This window comes from Tympanuchus pallidicinctus, unplaced genomic scaffold (genome assembly GCF_026119805.1).
Source record: "Tympanuchus pallidicinctus isolate F22 unplaced genomic scaffold, pur_lepc_1.0 scaffold1, whole genome shotgun sequence".
Classification (NCBI taxonomy): Eukaryota; Metazoa; Chordata; class Aves; order Galliformes; family Phasianidae; genus Tympanuchus; species Tympanuchus pallidicinctus.
Genome location: NW_026294618.1, coordinates 103,565,297 through 103,577,995, shown reverse-complemented (window position 1 = coordinate 103,577,995; position 12,699 = coordinate 103,565,297). Strand labels below are relative to the sequence as shown.

At 40.8% G+C, this 12,699-nt stretch overlaps 1 protein-coding gene and 1 long non-coding RNA gene across 10 annotated transcripts in view; one reads left to right on the top strand and one right to left on the bottom strand.

The window, feature by feature from the left end:
• The window catches only part of MACROD2 (mono-ADP ribosylhydrolase 2), an 835,077-nt gene that overhangs the window by 783,224 nt on the left and 39,154 nt on the right, over nt 1–12,699 (top strand). For 3 of the 4 annotated variants that reach the window (XM_052678026.1, XM_052677938.1, XM_052677853.1), the window contains exons 14-16: nt 6,699–6,776; nt 7,425–7,499; nt 8,376–8,518. In XM_052678026.1, coding sequence (XP_052533986.1) covers nt 6,699–6,776; nt 7,425–7,499; nt 8,376–8,503 — 281 coding nt within the window. In that variant the 3' untranslated portion in view covers nt 8,504–8,518. Of the gene's footprint in view, nt 1–6,698; nt 6,777–7,424; nt 7,500–8,375; nt 8,519–12,699 lie in introns of those variants that run through there. The other variant, XM_052678095.1, reaches the window with a different exon arrangement.
• The window catches only part of LOC128079059 (uncharacterized), a 118,718-nt gene continuing 106,200 nt past the window's right edge, over nt 182–12,699 (bottom strand). For 5 of the 6 annotated variants that reach the window (XR_008205978.1, XR_008205967.1, XR_008205971.1 and 2 more), the window contains 2 exons: nt 10,219–10,310; nt 182–5,919 (listed from right to left, as the gene is read on the bottom strand). This is a non-coding gene — a long non-coding RNA (uncharacterized LOC128079059). The remainder of the gene's footprint in view (nt 5,920–10,218; nt 10,311–12,699) is intronic. The other variant, XR_008205974.1, reaches the window with a different exon arrangement.

Sequence of the window (12,699 nt, the reverse complement as noted above, 5' to 3'; positions counted from 1 at the left end):
ATTTCTCTGATGACCTTAACCATAGCTCTGAATGGAATTTACCAGAGGCAGACTGTCACTAACAGGGTTCTGCCAGTCACGGTGGCATGGCTCAACACTTCTTGGTAAGGTCCTTTGCACAGAATGGTAGGTTAGGTCTCATGCCAACCTGTACTCCAATTCAGGAACGCATTCCCAATCATGAAGTTCTAATATTTTATTAATCTGAGCCTCCTTTATCTTTTTTAATTCTTTTTTTTTTTTCTTTCAAGGAGAGGAGAAAGTATGAGACCGTAGAAATATGGTACATGATAAAATCTTCTGAACAGTGCAGGAATAATGCCTTCAGGAACTCTGATTAAAAAATAAAAATCTACTGTGGAATTACATGTCCCACATTCCTGTGAGCACATTTCTCTTCTGTTATCCATAATAGAAGAGATACTGTCCAGAAAAAAAGTTCATGTGGGCCCAGTTTGCGTGCGGCCTTTGAGCAGATGGAGTTTTCTGAGTGCTCTGTCCTCAGGAAAAAAGCAGAATAGTCGTATTATAAGAAGATCAAGATGTCTGAAGTTATGCTGTAGAGGTATCTTCTCCTCATCTGTGCCAAGTTTCTATCTCCACTGTCTGGAAATACAGCAAAGAAACGTTGTGATTTTACCCTTGAAAACTCACATGCATTTCTATTAGCTGTTGATGGGAGAGCTGACACCTCTCAGCAGCACCTTCACAGTGCTTCATTACTGTGCATGTGGAAGTAGGTCCTTTATGCACAGAGTATTTCAATGCCAAGATGCTCCTCTTTATGTAGTGGAAGTCAGAACAGAGTGATTAAAGTCATTAATGTTTATGCAGCAGATAAAACACATATCAGACAGGCTGCACTCAGCCTAATATGCCTCTCCACACAAGATTGTGCTGGGACTTCCAACTCATTTTAGATGGACTGAGTGCACCTGAGTGTGTATCTCCTCAGATACCCATCCTGCCGACTGCTGCTTACCGTGACTGAGTGGTGGGGCTTTTTGACAGGAAAATGAGAGACAGAAATGGATTGAGCGTAGATAAAGGGTGAACTCCCATTATGTATGTAATCATGGGAAACTTCTTGTGCACAATGCACTGATTTTAATTCATTAGCACTGAGTAAGCACTGAATTTTCGTATGAAGGTCAACTAAATTAAATCATATGCTAATCAATTTTAAAAATAAAGTAGCAATTAATTATTTCCAGGTGTTCACCAAATTCCGTGCTCCTGCAGGAGTGCTGTTAAAGCAAGTCACTGTATTTCTGTGTTCTCTGAAATGGAGTCAGATTCAGACAGCTGGAGGGTTTATGTTGTCAGAAGCAGTATTAGGTATATGCCTGGGCTAGAGATTAGCCCTAAAAATTCACTTTGTGCAACCCAGAAGCCTGTAAAATGTAATGGCTGTGTAATTTGTGTTTGGCCAGCTGTAGTTCTCACCTTGGAAAAATCTTGACATCAAAAAGATGTAAATGATAGAGAAGGGATAAACTACGAGATATAGAATTTTCCAATTCGGGGTAGCTGTGTAAATCATCATAAATTAGGCATTGATAAGTGAGTGAAACAAATCGACTGTAAGGCCAATGTGTTCAAAAAAAGGTGTTTAAAATCAGCTCTTAAGTATATATTAAGACATCTAAATGAATGACCTGATTTTCAGAAGTGCTGAGCGCTCAGCAGCTACCAATGAAATGTTTTTACTTCACCCTTGGGCTATGATTAGGCCTGGAAAATTTCAGCCTGAAAAATTTCAATTATGGGCAAGTGAAAAAGAGCCTTTTTAAATAGAAGAGTTTCAACACCCCTAAATGTAGCTGTGCCTCTGCATGCCAGCTATGGAGATAACATTTTTCTCTCCCTTGATTGGGATGATATCTATGGAAACAAATAGCACAGGCTAAATGGTGTGGTTTGGTTTTTGTTTTCAATCACCAGCATCCAACCAAACTCCTCTTCTCTTAGCACCCTCCAGAATGGAGGGTTTGAATTGAACGTGATGCAATTTTTTTTCTCTTTTTTAATTTCACCAATCCGTAGCATTGTGTCTTCAGACCATAAACTACTGAGGAGATATTTCTGCTCTAACATTCCCTGTACAGGCAGCCGCAACAGCTGACACTAATCTCCTTAGCTGGTTTATTTAAATCCTACTTATTTTTAAATATTAGCTGACCTGAAGCCATCCAGCTGTGCTCCCATCAGCCCGATGGGAGCACCTATTCCTCCCATCCTCTCCCTCCTACCTTCAGCTTCTCCTGGGAAGGGTCTAATCAAGGCAGCCTGGATTTTCTCAGCTTTTTCCTTTCCCAGTGCTCTGTGCAGCAGGCCCTGCCATGCAGCAGGATGCCCACGGTTATCAGACCAGCTGGGCCTGGTTTCTCTCTTGTGGGCAGAAGGTGAGGTCAGAGGAGGTGTCCTTCCTGCAGCTCGAAGCAGGAGCGAGTGGGAGCGATGTACCTTTAACCTCACCTGTGGAGATGAACCGCTCCATCACCTGAACACTTGGGAAAATTGCTCTACAGGTTGTTGCTCCTAAAAAGGTCTGTTTTACCAAGGCCGTATAAACTCGGGCTCAAATAAATCTAATCTGTCATAAAGATAGATTAAAATGAAATCTTAGTGGATATAAAAATAACATTTTAAAGTCAAAGCTCAAGAATATCTCCCTCACTTCTTATAAATCACAGTTTTATAGTACTTCATTTTAACACATTTTCTTCGGTTTATGAGGCAAAAGAATACCCCAATCATGCGGCAGCCTCCGTGCACACCATTACCTGTAATTTTAGACGCCTGCTTGATTTCTTTCACTCTGGAAATATTCCAGTCATTTTTCACAGTATCATGCTTAAAAAATAAAATGCACTGAACCTGTTTCTTTCATAATGGCCAGCTTTCTCCCTCTTTAATCTTCTTACCGCTCCCTAAAATGTGGTGATTTATCTGTGCTGTGCGCAGGACCCAGGTGTGTTGCACATTAGAAACGACTCAGTAAATAAGCTGTACAGAGAGTAGCTGGGGAAGTGAATTTTAAGAGATCATTAAAACCGTTTAACATTCAGATCTTACCGTTTTTCCTCTTCTGAGCATTTGCAAAATTTTCTTTGAGCAGTGTTGCTTTGTACAGTAAAAAAAAATACAAACTATGAATGACAAGGAAAAGCATTGGGTTTCATGCAGTATTTAGGCAAAATAGCGTCTGATTCTTGGCAGGAAGGGTAGGATTGCTAGTTTATTGCAAGCTACACCATTTTCTTGGAGTTGAATTCAACATACAGTTGGTATATTGGAACAGAGTGTACTAGACGTGATGAGAATGTGACCTACTTCAAGTTCAGATATGTTCTCCATTGGTTTTGAAGGTTGGGTTTAATTCCCAAGTCCGTTTAGCCATGCAACCCCACAGTACAACTGTTTGTATACAAGGGAGAAGTGCAGAGCAGGCTGGGGCAGTGTGTGTGCTCCTGATGTGGACGCCTTCACTGTAGCCACTGTATAAATACAGCTTTGATGAAATCAGAGGGTCACTCCTTAAACAAGCACTCCGGTACTTTATGTGCGGTCAGTGAAAGTGGCTAATCTTTGATTCATTTGTGTCAGCAAATGTCATGTTCGTTCTGTTCTCGTGTGAGCAATGATGACATTAGGAACAAGCTACAGTGTCGTATGAGGAACACCGATTGCTTTCAGTCCTGGTTGGCAGAATACTAACACTTACAGCTCTGATGTGTCAATACCCAAAGCAAATGGCACCCAGCATCTGTTATCGAAAGATCTGTAAGCATACCTTGTTGTGAAATCATATCCTGACTTGGATTCCCTACTACAACTTGACAGATGAGTAGCTGTGTTAGGAGACAACTGACGTTGCTTTATGCTATTTAAAAATCAGACTTAGTTCCCCAGGCGTTTAGTGATGGATGAAGGCTGTGGGGATGTCCAGAGCATATGCAGACCTGGAATCATTTAGGACTATCATCCTGGCTTATGCCCAGTTCTGTATGGCTCTAAAGGGCTAAGTCAGCATAGAGGACCAGCTGTTCCAGAGGAATACCTCTACCCTACTGAAGTCTTGGAGATAGAAAGTTGTATATGCTCAGCATTAGTGGGATTCCCACCACTGCTTGCCAACTGAAATGGATGCTGCGCTCCTGTTTCATATCCAATTTGGGAGCAGCTTTTATTTACCTGCACATTTAGTTTTATGTTTTTATTCGTGCCTGGCTGAGTTTTTCTTCATAAATCTGGATTTCTTCCTTCGCCTTGTTTTATTCTTGTAAATCCTAAAAGTAAATCCATCTTTGGGCCTTTGGGCTTGAATGTTTGATCTATTATTAGCATTTGAAAAGAAGAAATCTTTGATACGATCTTGACCTTAAAGATTTTGAAGCTCGGAATCTACATGCTAATGCAAGGGCCGATCTCTGCTGCTGAGGTAGGAACAGGAGGCTTCATTTCAGAGAGGCAGCAACTCCTGTTCGTGTTCTGCTCTTTTCAGAAGCACGCTTGACAAAAAAATAATATGGGCAAAATGAATGTTTTGTATTGCCTGGAATAATTTTGAATCCTGTGCAACTAAATTGCTTTCTCGAACCCTGGAACAATTAGAAAACTGTTTAAATCCAAAATGAAAGCTTAACACCAACTTACAGCCTCCTAAGAATAAAATGCATGCAGACAGGTGTGGGAACATCTGAAGATGTGTCCAATGGCATAGGTGGTCTCTGGCTGAGTGCAGTGACATAGGGTGGAAATGCAGGGAGCTCCCCATGCTGCCCAGTGAGTATAGTTTGCCATGAGCTACACGATGCTTCCCAACAAACAACAGTGACTGGGGAGCTTGTATCTGCGAAGCACAGGGCTCCTTAAGCTCCATTTGTTATTATTGACCAAAGCGTGTAATTGTTCCTCTGATGCTGTGGATTGATTTTTGCATGAAATTGGAGCCATTCCTCATTCTGGGAGAAAAGGTGGCACCTGTGGACTGAGGTTAAAGGCACAGGTCTGGCAGTATGAAGTACTGTGCAATCAATGTAAGATGAAATAATTTTAAGGACCTTGTGGGACAGACAGCTGTGCATCCCTCCCACCCAAAGCAGATAATATCACACTTAGTTATCACTTTTGGCTATTGGGAGGGCCCTTAAGACAGAAGACTTCTGATTCCAGCTTTGTCAGCACACTACCATTTACAAACATTCAAATAAATGATTATAGTAATTCTGAATATGAACTGCGAATGCTGCAGACTTTGACTTGCTATTTATCCTGAAGACTTTGTCAAAGACATCAGTGAAACCAGAATGTCAATGGGTTGAAAGTTTGTCCTAGACGTTGACAAATTCCCTTCAGATTTTTAGTGCCATTCTCACGGAAAACCAAGAGGTCCTTCAACTCATTTTTTGACTGAACTTGCAATTTGATGAGATTCTAATTGATTTTTGCTCTAATTCAGGCTGGTACAGTAATCCCTTGCAACTCACAGCACAGTGGGACATTCTAGTATGAAAGTCCAGCACAGTTGATAGCAGTAAGGAGCATTTTAAGTCCACAATAGGGTGAAAAAAAGGTGCAGCAAGAGCAAATTTTAGCAACTTGTACATCAGTGAGATATTCTACTTTCAAACTTGGATTTATAAACTTATTGTCATGCCATAAAAGAGGTAAGAAGCTGTGCAGGTAATTAAATATTTGCCTTGGGGGATTATTTGCAGTTAATTAAAGGCACACACTTTCAGCGCATACCTTTTCTACAGATTATTAAATTTGGATCAGATGTTAACAACCCAGCTTTCCCATTTACCCATTGGAGATTTTTCTTGGCAAGTTTCAGGAACAGAGTTTTACCAGAGCATCCTTTGGTGTTACATATTGTAAGATTCTTTCTGCTGCATTATAGAAAGAGACGATCTAGAAATAGAGCCGTAACAAGCCTGTCATTGAGTAACTGACTGTCATACGCTGTAGATCTTTGCACTTCATACATCACTAAGGAGTGGCTGTTGTCACAAAATGTTGTTTGACGCAACAGAAATAATGTACTGTGTTTATGAAGACCACAGATAGCTTAGGGATTGGATTTATAATGTCTAGTTTAAAGCTTACTGTGCCACTGGTTCAGGATTTGGCTTCGGGCAGTTAATTTTATTGGACTCCCCAGAAGCAAAAAGGAGTTTTGGCCACGGCAGTGATCTTGGGAATTCTGTCATTTGGTGCAATGAGGCTGGGATTTGCACTGGGATTTAAGACTCAATGTTTGTCAACCTTGGGGAAATCCAACCTTGAAAAGCACTGACATTGTTCTGAAGGGAAAAGAAGTCTATTTATCAAGTAGGTGGTTCATTTTGTTTCTCATAGTGTCTTTGTGACATCCAGTTCATAGTAGTCTTGGTTGTATTTCTCATTTTCAACAACTCTTTTTTAAAGTTTTTTTTGTTCTGTTTTATTTTGTTTTCTGCAGGCCAGAAGCTATTCAGTAAGTGGACAGATTCTGAAATCAATTTGAATAATTGAGACCCACGAGAACGCATTTGCAGTGTACAGGGCTGTGGTTAAACAGCTAGAAATGCTGCCTGAGTATCAAAATGCCAAGTACAAATCTCAGGCTGCCAGTGTCTGAGGAAAGAAACAGACTTTTCCAGCCTAAAACCACTGCAGTACGTGTGATTGTGTGTTTGCTGTTTCCTCAGACTCCCTGAAAGTCTCCAAAGGCACGAGGGAGAGTGACCCAGCACATCCTATGGGGTGTGAGCAAGATCAAGCCCAAGGTAAAGTTGTCTCTGAAAATTCCTGAGAATACAGGTAATAAACCAGCTGGGAACCTTGATTCTTCCATTTCCAGGCTCCGCTGGGTTTTAGCCTGACCTCTGTTGTTTTGGGAAAGTGCTTCCAGCTAGCAGTGTTTCTATGCCAGATCAAGTTTGTGCAGCAATTTCTGGCACTGCTGGCAAAGACGCACATCTCCAAATGCACGGGTTTATAACCACATTGATCCAGAGTGCATAGCATCATTGTTATTGCCTCTTTTTTTTTCTTTTTTTCTTTTTCCCTCTGTCATTGTTGTTCTAAAAGCCTGTGGGATTATTCTGTTCCTTCTGATAAGCTGACTGTCAAGCACGGGTGCTTTGCAGCAGCTCCTGTGAGAAACAGTTTGCTGAGGCTGAGCTGTGAAAGAATAAAAAAAAATTGATTCAGGATCAGTTTTGACCAGGCATTTAACATACTTAACGCTTGAAGCTTAGTAAGTGGTCTTTTCACATATAAAATAATTCTAATGTTGTTCATTTAATAGAAGAAAGCAGTGTGTGGCTGAAGAGTACCATGCTGCCTGTTAGATTCGTGCTGTGCCTGCTGAACCTGCATTGCATGTGCACAGCCCTCGTGCTGATGTCATTTTCAATTTGTCACGTTAACAGGACAACAGGAGGATGCTGTGGAGGAGGAGATGAAAACCGGGGCAGATTCCCAAAGCTCCTGCATGGAAATAGAAGGTACTGCATATGCATAAAGCTAGTTAATGCTCAGATATTACCAATAGCATTTAAATTCCCTTTCCTTCTCAATACCTACTAAAGCTAAACTGTGGAGCTAAATAGTCTTATGGAATCATACAGTCATTAAGATTGTCCCTCAGTGCCACATCCCCACAGCTCTGGGACACCTCCAGGTGACCCCACCACTCCCTGGGCAACTGTGCCACTGCCTCACCACTCTTTGGGGGAGGAAATTATTCCTCACAGCCAACCTGAACTTCCCCTGGCTCAATGCGAGGCCATCCCCTCTCATCCTAACACTGCTACATGGGAGCAGAGGCCAACTCTCAGCTTGCCACAACCTCCTTTCAGGTTGTTGCAGAGAGCAATGAAGTCTCCCCTGAGCCTCCCCTTCTCCAGACTAGACAAACCCAAAGCAGGGCAGTAGCTATGGCTTCTCTGTGAGAAAGGCTGAGTTGTTAATGACTGCCATTTTTAGACAGAGAAATGAAAACAGTGTTTCCTGTTCCTCATGACAAGCACTTAGTCCTGTGCATTTGGAGCACAGCACACTCTGACCCCAGTCCAACAAAGGGCTTGGGTATGTGTGTCTCTGGGTTGCTGATGAGTCCTGGTAAAGGCCCATAACTGAAGTCAGGCACGTGGGGCTTTCTGTACTAAATCCCAGAAAGCTCGGCACGTTAGAGGATCAAGGCCTTGCTCTCAAATGCAGCCCCCTGCATTTCGCCAAGATGGTTATTGTGTCTGTCCTCCTGGGGGGAATGATCCTTTTCCAGTGTTTTTAATGATAATCTCTCTAGTATCTGTTAATCCTTTTATGCAGTGTCAGTTCTGAAAAGCCATAGTGTTCATCTTTTTATCAAATTTATTCAGAGCCATTGTTGAACCAAGAAGACACAACAGAAGAAGAGAAACCTTTGATTCCCAGAGCAGAGGAAAAAGAAAAAGAAGGAGGAGGAGTACAAGAAGGAGGAGGTAAGTCTACTAATAAAATAGAATGAGGCAGAGAATTCTGCTGGGCTCACGTTCTCCTTTCTGTTGTGAGAAAACATGGAAATAGCACATAAAAGAAATTTCTTACAAAAAAAGAAAAAAGGCATTTCTTCCTTATCTTTGGGTGTTGTGTTGGTGTGTTAGACTTGCACTCAAATAGGAAAGTAAGTGCAAGAAAGTTCATAGTCAGATTCCAAAGTGACTTTAAGCACGCTTCATGTTGTTGGCTTTCTGTATTAATGTGCCCAAGGCTGATTAAACAACCCGTTTACGTCCATTTAAGTACTCTCTTGATCATGTTCACTAGAAGCATTGAGAGTATTTACAACAAATGGGCACAAAATGATTTGTGAGACCATTAATAGAGATGTAGCTAGTAATTAACTAAAACTAGTAATTCTAATAAGGAAACCAATATCTGGAGCGGAAGTACAAGGTCTTGCTGAAGCAGTCATTTTTTTTCTGAGGGTAAAGCATTTAAATCCTTACTAATGCCTTTGTAAAGAAACTTGGAAGTTTAATTTTCTGTGTTGGATACTCTTCTGGGAGCCCATTTATAACACACACATGGTTATATAAAAAAGAACACATTATGGAAGTAATTCTAATTGTAAAGTAACTGCAAGTTGATAATTATACAGTCGCCTTCTGTAAAGCATGGAGATGAATTTTACAGTTCCAAATTAAAACCCAGCCATGATTTTTAGTGAAAATTCAAGTCAATACTAACACTGTTGTCCTAATTATGAACTTCTTTTCCCAGCCACATTGACACCAGCTTAATTGCAAACCCGTGTTAGTTTTATTGACGCTTTTCTTTACTGCAAACTCAGGTTAATAGAACCTCTTTGTTCACGTACAGCTGAGGAGCATTTCTGCTGCTTTTTTTTATTGCCAATCCAAGTTGAGACTAATCACATTTCTTTATTATCAGTCATGCTAATAGTATTGGTTTTGTGTTGTATTACTGATGGTGAAAACAGAATTCGTGTAATTCTTACTTCAGATCCAGGTAAATGGTGTTGCTCTACTTCAATTACAAATCCAGGTTATATAATACAAGCTCACTCTGATTGCAAATACCAAAGTCATTATGTTAATTTCCTCCTAATAGAAATTATTTACATTTTATTTTATGTCTCATCAAAAGCAAGTTGGACAAAATGTACTTTCATTATTTGTGCATTTCCTTCTCTTTAATACTTTACTGTCCCCTACAGCTAGATACTGTCATTTAGTTCTCAGTGGAGAGCTTGTATTTCACCATCTGTTCTACCTAGTATTAAAATATGCAACATTAAAGAAAAGGAGGTAATGTCAGAAAAGGGTTGTTCTTGGCACTTTTCCTTTTCCTGCCCTTGATTTAAAAGGCTCAAGTGCTAAGTAAGTAAAAGGCTCTTTCCAGACATTGTGGAACACGTTCCTCTACGCGGGCTCAGATATTGCTCCTGAATAAGATGTGTCTGATCCAAAGCTTACTCAATTTCATAGAAAGACTCATTGATTTAAACTCCATAGTAAGAGGGGATGCTGTGCTGAGTCTGTGTGCAGGTAGTACCACTTTTAAGTCATGGTATAGATACTTTCTTTAGCTTTTTCTGACGCGCTGTCTTGGGATCAGGGAAAATAAATTGATGCTTTCTCCTTTTTTGTGAGGAAAAGGAAATGAAGACTTTTCCTTGCAAGTCCTTTTCTCTTATGGGTGTAAGAATGTGTAGGGTACCTTCAGAGCTGGTGGTGTTAGTTGCTTTCCATGTCAGTGGGCACACACTCAGCCATGGGAGGTTTGAAAGTCCACCATGATGCAAAATGGATCTGGACAAAAAGATGAAAAAACAGAAAATCAGCTGAAATTCAAACTGGTAAAACAATGCATATTCCCCAAGGAGAGTCTCCTCTTAATGGGAAGAGATTATGGGGCATAAACCAGGGATGTACTATGTATCACTATTTCATGTAACCCTTTTTGCATGAACTAATTCAGTTAAATTGTTTTCCAGCAGCATCCACGATGCATTTGACGTACAATAAAACAGCATTTTTTTTGCTTGAGAACACTTGGAAAAGGGCTAAAGTGGGACTGCAGTTCCCATTAAATAGAAATCCAGTCATAAAACTGGATCGTAAGTGTCACAACGGTGGTTTTGATCCGTATTAGACCTGTGTGCCTCGCTGCATGTAGCAGCTACTGGACTATCAGCTACCTGATCTCTCTGTTCTACATCTGGTATTTGCTTTTTGTGTTACCAAGCTAATCCCAGCTTGTGAGGGGTGGCACAGAACTGCCTCTCCCCTCTCTCTGACTCACTGGTAGCCACTGGATAAATGGGAGCCATCCGTGACCTGTGCTGTCTCCAGAACTGGAGCTATGGAAGCCACTAACTGACCAGCAAAAGTTCAAGGTCCCCTTTCCAACCCTAAGCTAGATTTCTGCTTAGTTACTGGTAGGGGCTTTGAAGCTAGCTGGAATTTTTTGTCAGTTATCCTTGGAAAGTTTGCCTTGAAAAAATGTCTGTTTCTTGATGGTTTAGCGGTGTGTGTCATTTTTCACAAGCTGTAGGTAGGCCTCCAATTTAACTGTGCTCATTTTAATACCAGCTGATGTGTATAGTAGGGGATTTGAGTGCTTGCAGTGTCCTTTTTGTATAGCTGGTGTGGCTTCACAGCTCCATAGTGTGTATTACCAAGGAGGCGTGAATCCCGTTCTGGGGTGCGGGAGCCCAGAGGACTGGAGAATCAAAGTCTTTGCAATTTCACCACTCTTTCCTATTGCCAGAAATATGAAACAAGCCAGATTACCCTGAAGAATGTAACAATGTGAAGCAGTGTGTGTTTCATAAAAACCTGGTGTGGCTTTTTCCAAGATCAGTAATAAAATACAGCGTGTGCCAATTATTCCCTTTTTCCTACTGTAACTTGAAGTTATATATTATTAGGGAGCACCTGAAAAAAAAAAAACAAAAAGGACAAGCTAAGATGCCTTTTTTTTTTAAATATTATTTTCCAACTACTTTAATGCGCCCATTCTAGTTCACAAAAGAATAATGAAAATCTGTGTTTGTTATAAGATTAGGGAATATTCACAAATCCCTTTATTAAAAAGCAGGATAAGTGGTGATCACTGACCTATTTTCTGACTAGGGAGGTGTACATGTTTTTCATATGCCACTTGGCTGCCCCTTTATCCGTATGCATAGAAATATTCTTGTTACGTTGTAATGACCGTGCATTCAGTTTCAAACAGATGAGTCTTTCTACAGGACAGCGTACAGCATGTGTGAATACACAGGCATGTCCTACTCTAAGCCTGCTGTCCCCCCCATCATTTTCATTTCCATCTTCTTTCTGTCTCCCTACATAAAGTCATTGGATGTGATAGTTTCTCTCACTCGTCATCTGCTGAAGTTGCTGAACTCTTTGGAGGACAGGTTTTCCATCAGAGAATAATAACAGAAACAGCCATTAATTTTCTTGTCTGTGATTAGGCTAAAGCGTTTCGTCTTATTGTGCTGCTTCTAACATTATTTGAACTTGACTTGGGATTTCTCTCCACCAGTTTCACCTGTCGCTGTGTTCTGAGCACCAAGCACAGTTCCTGGTTTCAAGAAAGTCTTGACAGCTTCATTCTGATCACTGGAGCTGTGTAAGAGATGGTGGGCAAAAGGAAAGGGATGGAATCATTCTGCCACTCCTACATAGCTGTTGTGGCACAGTGGTACCTCTGCTGAACCTGTGGCTGGGTGATGGTCTTTCTGGGAAAATAATAGGTTTATTTTCCTTTGGACAAGTCCAGAAGTGCAGGAACAGGTTCTTGCTCAAGTACTATCAAGGAACAGATTACTGTAATGAGAAACTACAGAAAGGGTATTGAAGCATCCAGGGATTTAGCTTACAAGCAAGACCCAGCCTGTTCAACTGGTATTTCTCTGTAGTTGCATCCTGGCCTGTTTGAATGCCACGTTTAAAGAACTATAATAACCATCACACATGAGCTGTGTGATGTTGAAGGATGCTTGTGAATGGACTGTAGGGATTTATTTCTTTCAAATCATTTGCAGTATACATGATTTCCTCTGATGCCAGACTTTTGGTCACTGCCTATTTAAAGTTTGAATTCTGCCTGATTTCCATCATAGCTGAACCCAGTTTTACTCAAGAATCTTCATGGTGAGAGCGGATGTTACTCTGTAGTTGTCAAGTCATC